At 39.6% G+C, this 12,378-nt stretch overlaps 1 protein-coding gene across 2 annotated transcripts in view; it reads left to right on the top strand.

Annotated features, from left to right (window-relative positions):
* The window catches only part of LOC126194893 (uncharacterized), a 67,184-nt gene extending 56,655 nt beyond the window's left edge, over window positions 1-10,529 (top strand). For both annotated transcript variants that reach the window (XM_049933244.1, XM_049933243.1), the window contains exon 3: window positions 10,026-10,529. In XM_049933244.1, coding sequence (XP_049789201.1) covers window positions 10,026-10,354 — 329 coding nt within the window. In that variant the 3' untranslated portion in view covers window positions 10,355-10,529. The remainder of the gene's footprint in view (window positions 1-10,025) is intronic.
* The last annotated feature ends 1,849 nt before the right edge of the window (window positions 10,530-12,378 follow it).

Here is a 12,378-nt window from a genome sequence, read left to right on the forward strand (position 1 = left end):
GAAAACTAAAACTATACGCCGTCCGAACAGGCCATGAAGGCCCAACGATACTGGTCAGCCGCCGCGTCATCCTCAGCTCACAGGCGTCACTAGATACGGATATGGAGGGGCTTGTGGTCAGCACACCGCTCTCCCGGCCGTATGTCAGTTTACGAGACCGGAGCGGCTACTTCTCAATCAAGTAGCTCCTCAGTTTACCTCACAAGGCAAACAGTACACTGTCACCCATCCAAGTCCTAGCCCAGTCCGACAGCTCTTAACTGCGGTGATGTGACAGGAAACAGTGTTACCACTGCGCCAAGCCCGTTGGCTTGTTTTTCGTGCCAATCAAAATTATTTTTGAATCGGAGTTTTAACGGTCCATTGGTTAATGCCCTCCCAAATTAGTGTAGTGCGATATTCGTTTTATCGATGTGTATTAACAGCGACAATAAAGGCCCAATCTAGCAGCGACTGAGTAGCGCTACTTTCTTGGCGGTAGCAGTCAGCTTGAGTGCTTTTGCTGATAGATTGCGAGATGTTCTTTGACATTTTCTGTCCTTGTTAATACATATCTATGAAACAAAGCCCGCACTGGACTAATTTCGGATCGCTCTATCTAATGGACACTCAGCTTTAAAAATCATTTTGTTTGTAACAGAAAAAGAAACTGACGCTTACCATCGACAGTAGGCTTCGTATGAAAGACGTGACGAAATCGCAAGTATCTGCTGAAACACCAGAGAAGATGCGCCTGACAACTTTCGGGAGAGACAGGATGTTTCAGCTGCCCCTATCCATGGATTTTATGCAACCCGTAATGCTTTCAAATACCATTCGTAAGATATCTATAATCTGTCACTCGCTACGTGCGAACTATAAGTGCTACATGAAAAATTAACGGGAGCTTTTTGTAAGAAATTTGATGTAGTTAAGTTTTATACTGGGATACGACCTCGCTAGAGGCCGTAGTTTTCGAATTATTGGAGAGAAACATACCAAGGTGACATTCAAATACGTTTTTAATTAATTGCTGGAAAATCGTCGTCTCCAGCAAAGACGAATCCCAGTACGGAATACTCCTGTTCATCATTTTTGCAGGACTAATGGTTTCAGCATAGCGATCGTGTGCGTTTCACAACTTCATACATGGTTTTTGAAGGCGTTGTGCGCTGCATAAAACAGTTCGCCATGGTGTAGTATTTAGCGTAAGCATTAGATGTAAGAGGGATATGATATCACATCTCTATACTGTAATAAATATACAACACTAAAAATATCGTCCATATTCTGTAAAAGTACAGTGTGGTTCCTGACAGCAGTGAACTAATAATATGTCTGAATTATGTGCTAAAAATGGCTTTCTCATGAGGAGAGACGCGAAATCAGCAACTTTGTACCGAATGCAACGAATTTGTGTCATAACAGATTCGTATAACTAACTATATTAAGATTCCTGATAGTTATCTATTTACAAACAAACAAACAGATTTCCAATAGTTTACCCCATAAATCAGTATGTTGTAGATAAATAATAGTAACAAACTACTGGGCTAGCAGTAATAATCTTGTTTCGAACATGTTGTGTACATAGTTCCGCGTAGTCAGCGCGTACACAACTTTCCCACTAGAACGCGCCCCGCTAAGCACAACAGCACAGGCGCAACGCTCGTCCGTCGCCGCACTGCGAGATGGCGCTGTCTTAGAGACAGACCAAATTCTGCTTCTGCCAATCCGTGTATTAATATGTAACGCAGCCAATGAGATTGCTGCTGATGTAGAACCTTTTCTCCTCGCAGATCACACTCGCGCAGTGATACCTGAACGCGCGAGGTATTTGTAGCGGCGTGGCAAGACAGCCAAGCCACTCGGAGGTAGCCGAAAGGCACGCGTTAAGCTCACGCAGATTGGCGTGAGGTCTGGAACAAGGTAAAGTAATTATCCTATAAAGAAAAGAACGTAGTTCTTGGAATACTTAACTTTAATCCACAATTGGAGAACATCGCTCTTGTTTAGACATTATTACACTGAATATAAACTGGTAATGGCGCCTTGCTAGGTCGTAGCAAATGACGTAGCTGAAGGCTAAGCTAACTATCGTCTCGGCAAATGAGAGCGTATTGGTCAGTGTAGCTTCGCTAGCAAAGTCGGCTGTACAACTGGGGCGAGTGCTAGAACGTCTCTCAAGACCTGCCGTGTGGTGGCGCTCGGTCTGCAATCACTGACAGTGGCGACACGCGGGTCCGACGTATACTAACGGACCGCGGCCGATTTAAAGGCTACCACCTAGCAAGTGTGGTGTCTGGCGGTGACACCACAGTATTATGACGAGTGTACAGACCTCCGATTAGTCAGTCTGCATTAGTCTGTACCAGTCTGCTTTAGTCTGCACCAGTGTAACAGTCTATAGTCAAGTTTCAGTCTGCGCCTAATAATATTACCATATTCCTGTACATAGCCATGAAGATAAATGAATGGACACTTTGTCAAGTATCAGAGATATGTGAGAATAAGATTAACGTACCAAGACCAAAGGAACTTCAGATTGTCATTTGTAAACAGCATCCAGAATCAAGTTACGTAATGTCTATGATTTTTATTATTTTAATAAATGTGAGTGAAAATTAATCAAGTTCTGTTTAAAGTTGGTCACCGTCAATCTGCTACTCTAAGCGTGCAAGTGGCATTTCTATCGTCTGACCTAACGGCAGAAGATAAACACGCCACGATAAGACCACGAGACATATTGCTGACACTCGCCTACTTCGTTAGAGCGACAAGTCAAATAATCTGATGGTGTGTGTACCGAAGGTCTTACAGTACGCACACCACAGAACACCTTAGGGTTATGTAGTACAATACTACACACTTCGTAAATTACAACTGCGGCGGTGTATGATGCATGGAAACTACGTATCGGGAGTAAATCCAATATTTAAAAAAAAATATCAGTGTCAATCCATTTCTTTAAAAATGCTGTCATTATTGTCTTTATAGGCAGAGGAAACAGTAGTAGGAAGGCCATAATCTGTAAATAATAATGAGGGAATGCTTTACTTCGATTCTTGTAACTACGTTTTAAGAGTGCTTCATAGTCGACAGGGCTGGGGAGGTATTCGCCAATCACTCAGTGACACCCTTATGGGATCATTTCATCCTCATCAGGCCGAAGTGACGTCACCTCAAAAGACTTGCACCAGGCGATCGGGTCTACCCGCCGGGAGGCCCTCGGCATACATTTAATTTTATTTTCTTTTTTCATGGGATCAAAATCATCACAGACCTTGCAGATAGAGAGGCACTTAGCACTATGTATCGGAGTATTGTGCAGTGGCGTAATATAGTTGTCAAGCTTCAATACATAACATATGATAACATATGTTATAACATGTGATATCATGTGATATACAGGGTGATTCAAAAAGAATACCACAACTTTAAAAATGTGTATTTAATGAAAGAAACATAATATAACCTTCTGTTATACATCATTACAAAGAGTATTTAAAAAGGTTTTTTTTCACTCAAAAACAAGTTCAGAGATGTTCAATATGGCCCCCTCCAGACACTCGAGCATTATCAACCCGATACTCCAACTCGTTCCACACTCTCTGTAGCATATCAGGCGTAACAGTTTGGATAGCTGCTGTTATTTCTCGTTTCAAATCATCAATGGTGGCTGGGAGAGGTGGCCGAAACACCATATCCTTAACATACCCCCATAAGAAAAAATCGCAGGGGGTAAGATCAGGGCTTCTTGGAGGCCAGTGATGAAGTGCTCTGTCACGGGCTGCCTGGCGGCCGATCCATCGCCTCGGGTAGTTGACGTTCAGGTAGTTACGGACAGATAAGTGCCAATGTGGTGGCGCTCCATCCTGCTGAAATATGAATTGTTGTACTTCTTATTCGAGCTGAGGGAACAGCCAATTCTCTTAACATCTCCAGATACTGTAGTCCAGTTACAGTAGCACCTTCGAAGAAAAAGGGACCAAAAACTTGATTGGCTGAAATTCTCTGTAAACTGTTTATACCAACGTTTAATACACCACCTATCAGGAGGTGTCCTCATCATCATCCCGTCATCACCGACGTGCAAGTCGCCATTGTGGCGTCACTTGAAATAAGACTTGTAACCCGGTGGCCGAACATCCTCGGATGGTGCCTCCTGGTCAACAATGCCACACGATAATTTCATTTCATTTTTCATAGTGATCAGATTCCAAGAAAATCACCGACAGTATTACTATACATTACATCGAGATGAATCACTTTCCTGGTCGTGTTAGTTGTCTACATAGCCTGTGACAAGAAAGGGATCAAGACACCTTTCTATCAAATGGGATGGTACTATTGCATCATAAGATTCCAACAACGTTTTTCCGGTTGTGATACTTGTCTACATAGCCAGCGACATGCCACGCAAATCTGTACATGTAAGTAATGAGTCTGCCTATAAAATATCTGTTTTTTCTCAAAGTCTACTGCGATTTCCTGTTTAATGCTGACTACATAGAAATGTATTATGCATTATATATCAAATTACATAGTGTTTGGGTCCAGTAAATGTTGTAGGCGTACCTGTGAAATAACATTACCCTTCAGTTTAGAAGCTGTATTTCAGGTGACGAAAACTGTGTAATGTTCTCCATTGCAGCACGCCGCCTGTGACGTTGAATTTGCACATGGATACAGGAAACGTGTCACTCTGATTGGGGATGCTGAGTTGAGTTCAGGGAATAAGATGGACTAGGCCCTAGTGCTCTGTGCTCTTTGGCTGCCGCAGTGCGTGGCTGGGAGCACGGGAGAGCAGTGAGGAAGATGGCGTCTCTGGTAGGCTGCTCTCAGGGGATAAAGAGGAGTCTTCGATACGAGATGTTGGCTTTGGGGAGTGACGTAAGAAACATGCGACACACGTCGTAAATATTACGCCCAAAGTGACGTCATATAAATGTGGATTTCTTCATCGTAATAGACAGAAACAGTGAATGAAGGGAAAAAAAACAACGTTGCAAAGTCAATACTTCCGATTACGAATATTGTAATGAAAGTAAAAGAAATACTTTCTAGAACGAAAAAGTAACCGAGTAGTCCCTGTCGTAAACACACACTCTACTACTATAATGGACGCCGAAGCGTAAAATATGAAGTCAAAAGAAATTATTCTGGTAAAAAATGGAAACAATTCCGAAATACACTTCAGTAAGTCAACTGTTGGACTTAAATCGAATCATAACCAAGAACTAAAACTGCCGGTATCTGTTGAAAATCACAGACTACCTAAGTAAGAAATACATGTTAATTTTCTGAAAACTCAGCCCATGTAACTGAAAAAGAAACAATGCTGCTAAACGAAAGAAACGAAACTATCATACCAAAAAGTAAACTAAAAATACATTTAAAGGCTCAGCTACTTTTCCAAAGTCTAGTACTGTTCATAAAGACTCCCATGAATCTGGGAAATAATATTTGCTTCGCGAATAACCGTAACATATTACACTCGAAAACAGCGATATATCTGTAATAAATAATTCCTCGCAAACCGGGTCGTGTTTGGAACTAAATCAAACAGGCATCACCAATAACAAACCCATAACGTTAAACCGTTAGTATGCTATCAGCCAATGACAATGCCGCGCAGAGTGGTCGCCGGGTTCGAGGCGCCATGTCACGGATTGCGCGCCCCCTCCCGCCGGGGGTTCGAGTCCTCCTCTCGGGCGTGGATGTGTGTGTTGTTCTTAGCATAAGTTAATTTAAGTCGTGTCTAAGTCTGGGGACCAATGACCTCAGTGGTTTGGTCCCTTAGGAATTCATACACATTTGAACATTTTTGCCAATGACAATACTCTTTCGTAGATAATACCAGCTGCAGTTTTCTACTAACAACTCGTAACTGAACCACACAGTCCAAATATTCGGCAAAGTCGCAAAACAATTATGATACTGCGAAGAGCATCATATGTCATCACATACAGTACAATAAACCAGGCATGGTAAATTCGTGTTGGTATTTGTTTCCTTAGACACCTGGCCGTCATTTGCAGATTACATAACTCAAACCACTTGGTACTCTACGAGAAAGTTGTTACGTTATTACCTAGCTGAGACCTCAGGCTACGCTACAGATCAATCTGTGACCACAGAAAGCTTTTCCGCTGTCAGATTCGTTGGCAACTCACAGCCAAACTGCTGCATTCCAACCTAACCTAGACCACAGATTACGCTACAGATCAGTGTGTCACCATAGATATCTTTTCTGCTGTCAGATTCGTTGACTTCGATAACTCACAAACTAACTGTTGCATTAGAACTTAACTTAGACCTCGGACTACGCTACAGATCGGTCTATCACCTCAGAAAGGATTTTCCGCAGTCACATTCGTTGGCTTGGCCAACTCGCAATTAGACTGTTGCATTCCAGTCTAACTTAGACCTCGGGATATGCTACAGATCAGTGTGTAGAAATATTTTCCGCTGTCACATTCCTTGACTTTGATAACTTACAAACTAATTGTTGCATTCCGATCTAACCTAGACCTCAGGTTATGTTACAGATCAGTAAGTCACTACAGACACCTTTTCCATTGTAAGATAAGTTGGCTTTGCCAACCCACATCCAACTCGTCACATTCTATCCTAACCTTGATCTCCGGCTAAACCAATCTATTATCATGACATTAAGCTGTTCTATTGACTCACGAGGTAACCAGTCTCTCGGAAATTCGGAACTTTAATATTTCCAAAAAATACATCTCCCTTTTCCCGCTACTGCTACATTTACCCAACTGATATTTATAAATTCGCCAACATCAACATCAAACAATTGCCAACATCAACGCACAGTGCAAGAACCATCACACAGGAAGTCACTGTCAGACAAAACTAGTACAGAAATGAAAATTAAGGTAATAGGATACACATCAGTTGCAGAGTAGTATCTCCAACAGGTTGACGTCCAAGAAATCAAGGCTATGTGAACCATTTAAAAAAACTGTGGTAATACTTTAGTACTAATATAAACCAAAAATGAAAGAAAATTAACGAAATAAAAATAATTGTAAATATTACAACAAAAAAGCAAAATGCACCTCCTCTCCAAAAAAGAAATTTAACTCTCTTACTTTGGCACATACATCCTCCCCACACCTTCCAAAAAAATCTAAAACAACCGATTTTCCTTTTCCCTCATCCAATAATACTTTTTATCCCCCCCGAATACCCTTCAGTTCTGTTTGTGCATGCCCCTGTTTTTTTTGTTCCTAAATTCAACGGAATGACTCACAACCAAATTTATGTATCCAATTTCGTCTAAACTTTCATAACCAACCCACCCATCTGACATTATGATTGACCCATCTGCTGTATAGCTTTTTACTAACTGAAACATGGTACAAGCTCCCATATCTTAAATACCTTAAAAATCATGTCTGAAGAAGAGTGCTTCTCTGAAACAACTACCCCTCACACCCATGGTCCAACAACATCATGCCTTCTCTCTCTCTCTTTTCAAATTGCTATTCGTCATCGTCAATTTTATAATACCCCTGGCCAACCAATTTTGGCCCTTCTCATTACAATATACGAACAAACCTCCAGGAATAGTGAAGACGAGTCTATAGCAGTTTTACACTCTGTTTCTGTCTCATGAGCGGCAAGGAAAATAAGAGATCTCAAACAACCAAAAAAAAAGAAATTAAAAAAAAAAATACATTTCATACGAAGCCTTGATTTCTCAAATCAGCCGTAAGTGATATTTAGGGGGATGTGACACCAGTGTGAATTTTGATAGTTCCCGCACCCAGCAACAGATGGCAGCACTTATCTCTAAGCTTTTACATTTGAGCGTTAGCCCGTTTTTCCGCACATGTGTTCATATATTTTTTTGTATGTGGTTTTGTGTAACCCAAGTTTTATCGAAGTATAATACAAGCGTATAACACTATACTATCGTCCTCAGGATGCAGTAAGAGCATTTTACACAAAACATAGTCTCAGTATTCCATTAAAAATTTTTGTCCATCATCATAGTTTCTGAATCAAAAACCAAGTGTGGAGAAAAGACAAAGAACCGAGGTCTCTGTGCTAGGATAATTAATTTTTTCACAGAGATCACACTGTATCTTTTTAGCAGTCGGATACTCTCCTCTGTTATGGTATCGAAACACAGTTCTATGCACAAACATTCCTTCAAAATCGTCAAATTCTGTTAGTTTTCATTTGTATCCATTTCTTGAAGAATCAGAGCACTTGCTCACCTATAGAGATTCTGCCAGTGTTAATGCACTGTTAATACAGAATACAGCCGATTCGAAAATACCGCAACGTTTTGTTGTCATTTTATGAACTTGAGCAAAATTTATATTATTTCTGGCTCCTTCACTGTTAGCCACATCAGTACCGCAATTTTAGATTGTTTCCCAACGTCTTTTCTCCTTTACGTACGGTGGCCAGAGAAGCACTGCATCTAGGCCCTGGCTCCTGCATTTCTCTCACTACCAAATACCAGTCAATGCACTGTTCTACGGAAGACTGAACCCACACATATCACATGGAAACATTCAGCGGGCACTGACCTACTGCAGTGTTAATAGTCTACATAGGCCAACAAGGCAATGAGGCAGGCGAATCACAGCGCTTAGCTTTGGTGAACTACAAGCAGCGGATATGACCTTGAGGTATCTAATTTCGTAACGGCCACTCTGCCAGTACTCACCGCACATGGCAACCGCCTGTAGTCTGTCTGCACTGTAGCAACATACTTCGAAGTGTGGGAACATTACCTCAAACATTTTAAAGTCACGGAAAGCATCCTTACACCTTATTATCACGTAGAAAGAGTGCGCTTTGTTTACAAAAAGGTAGTTACACACATACCTTTATAATGTGTAATGTCTTACATTGTGTCTAAATGTCCCAAAACTTCTTAAGTAAAAAGCCTATGCAAAATACAATTCTCAATCGAGAACTCTAATCAGGATTTTCTTAATTTTACCCTTAGCATAATGCTGGGATGTACTGTATGATCAGTAGCATGTTTTTAAAGAATTACTGGTGCACACATGCCTTTGAAATTCTATTTTGGACTGGTGGTTGTAGTTAACATGTCCATCATTTTTGGCAGCCGTGATTAATACTGATGTCAACTTCATCCATCTTAGACGCCATCTTGTGTCATAAATTAAACTAATTGTGTAATAAACATCAGCAATACGGATAATAAATTATAGAAGTTAGGGAAAGGGTCTAAGATAACATGTGGCAACTGTAAGTTATCCTAATGAAGATAAGGAGGATAACAGAAAGGCAATAAATGCAAAGCATTAAGACAGTGAATTACAGCAATAAAGAAAAGGGTAGTGTTAACTGAATAATAAATTTTTGCGATAAAGGTAAAAAACGCCACCTTGCAGGATGCCTCTGTCCATAGTACAGCCCGCCATTTATACATTGGTTAACAATTATACAATTGGTTAAATGGGTGGGGGAAGGGAGTGGGAGGCTCGAGGTGCTGGTCATAAGAACTGCAACATCGTGGAAGCTGCATGCTTGCCCCTACGATACAGCAGACCCTGAAGTGGGCAACCAGAAAATACCTCACGCCGACGCAGTTTTTTCCCTTACTGGTAACATAACTAAAGTGTCCTATACGGGTAATATACGCTCTTTTTCGTTTACATTGCAGTCTTTTAAAACAGTATTACAAAGTACTCCAATATCACATAAAATATTGGTTCAGCGTGTTCAGGTGTCCTTTTCCATTACTGATGATTTCGTAAATTCATTTACTCCTTTCTCAACAGACTACGAATTATTATTGTCTCTTCTACAATACCCCCAACAGTACTGCAAATGTGTGATGAAAAGAGGCACACGTGATCGTTGAGTCGCTAAAAATATGAAAAAAGTAAATGAAAACTACGTAATTCAAGTATTTATCATTTGAAATTTATTTCATACTAATATTAATTATAACGTTATTATGGAGTTGTTTAATCAACAAAAAATTTACAATGCTGTTTTCATATTGAGAATGTACTTCTTTGTTTTAGGGAATCAGTGCAAGACAACATGGAACAAGGTGGTAAAGGATCTAGGCAGTTATCAGTTACCTGATAACCTTGGAGCTGCTTTGAAGATGTACAATGGTCATGAACGTAAATATCGAGGACAGTCAAGCACAGGAAACTCTCGGCGTGATAGCCAAGGTAATTCTCCCATAGCAAAAGGAAAGGTGAAGAAATTGTTGTCTCAATTGGAGCCTTTTCTCACTAATATGTCTGTTAGTGAATTCAATAAATTTGAATCGGAATGTTTAATACTTCTTGGTAAGGTAAAATCCCCTGAAGCGGGATCTTCCTCCAGTAAATCTCTCCCGTGAAGTCTCTTCCAAAGAAATGATCTCCCAAGATCCATGTGGATGTTACTTTGATAGGAAGCACCAATGAAGTGTGATAACAACTATGCAACGTACATATGTGTAAACTTTTTTCTCTTGTGATTTATGTAAACTTCTCAAATTATTATTGAATAAAAATGGATTTTCACTCGAAAAATATAGTAATTTTTAATAGTCATATATTGTTCAAACCTGTTTGTTTCTGTCGTATATTAGGAGCAGCACGATGCACCAAGCTCTGTTTAAACAATATGACACTATCATCTGTTTGCTCGAGCTCCTTTGCTGCTATAACAAATTTTACATTTAATCTGAAGTTTTACATTTAATCTTAAAAAGGAAGAAAATGTTTATAAAATCATATTTGCCTGCGGAGTGGTAAGATATTCAATTTTATACACTTACTAGCTTCCAGTTAACTGCAGGAGCGTGTTGCAAAATGAGAAAAGATGCCCCAATAACATGTTTGTAGTGTATTGCGCATGTGCTATTTTGAAAAATAAAAACGTCAGCGAGAGTAAATAAACAAGAAAATGTAAACAATTCTTGGGTTATTCTCTGTGTGGCTATTAGCACAAGTGCGGCTCTGTAAAGTTACGATATAATGTGAAAAAGAACAGTAAAACTGGCGGGAAAACTACAGGAAAACCACAAATTTCTGATAAAACCAGGACCGCTTCGAGAACGTTTTTCTGCACAAGCGACACATCTTTGACGCCTCCTTTTTCCCTCAGACATCAGTTCCCTGTTATTGGACTTTTGGTAAGATCTTTGTAAAATAAATCTAGTGACAGTGGAAATGGGTTGATATTTCTTCTAAAATAAGTGATACACAGTACATCTGTAACAGAAATAAGTTTCTGAATCTTCAGTGCTAACTGATCAAAGAAGAAACAATACATTTCCATTAAGATACCTCCTGAGGTCCTTGAAAGCTTTTAATGAAGGCAGAAATAACTAGAGTCATTTTATTATTCTAGCTTGAATGAATGTGCTATCCGATAAACTGAGCGGAAAGAATTTGTTTAATAATGGAAAATTTTAAACTATAGTTTACAAACTCTTTAGTTTTTCATCGAAAAAATTGGGGCAGATATACATTTTAGATTGACATGCTATACATAAGAAATTATTTAATTGCATAAGTTATATATTATATCTGAAGAAAACTCAGAAATAAGTACGGAAAATTTAGAAAATTTTCCATGGAAGTAACTGAAAATTAGCAAACATACAAAATTTTATGTGTCAAACTAAAAAGGAAAACACAAATTTGTGTCCAGTACAACCGAAAAATATTAATAAAGTCGTGTATGATTTGTACAGTTATTATGTACACATACTGGCCATTTTCCCATTAAGTAAAAATAATACTGAAACTTTTCTGGCCTTGAACTCAGTAAAATCTTTCAAAATAGTATAATTATCTATTGACTTTAGGGTATTGCTGTTGACCTAAGGAATGTCTTCATCTTGTGTTTTGAAAAACTCCTTTCACAACTAGCTACATACATATTTAAAATCAGAAAGATTTGTAAGTTTACAAAAATACTGAGGAAAGTCAATAAAATTGCTTCTTGTAATATAAGGTAATGTGTTCTGTGGAGAATCTCCATAAGGTATAATGGGTGCTCAGATCCTTTTGTCCCAGTCAACACCATCACTTAACATAGTCCTTAGCACCATGTATGTACGTTTTAGTTTTCCACCATCCCACATACGCAGATAATGAAAATCGTGCAGACAGCAGGAACATTTACTATGATTGTCCATGATCTCTAGTCTACATTTTAGTGAGGCTACAGCTGTATCGGCAATAAGATAGAGAACAACAGGAACGCACAAGCAATTCCGCATATGAGGTCCTTCGTTGATCTTTATGGTCTTCAGGGAACCCTGTAGGCAGACACCTTTGAGCGCCCCGACTAGTAGACATGTGTCTCAGCACTACCAACAGACGTCCAGTTGTGCAGTGAGGTGTTCGATTATGATTGGTCGATTGCCTC

Source organism: Schistocerca nitens, chromosome 7 (genome assembly GCF_023898315.1).
Source record: "Schistocerca nitens isolate TAMUIC-IGC-003100 chromosome 7, iqSchNite1.1, whole genome shotgun sequence".
NCBI classification, from domain to species: domain Eukaryota; kingdom Metazoa; phylum Arthropoda; class Insecta; order Orthoptera; family Acrididae; genus Schistocerca; species Schistocerca nitens.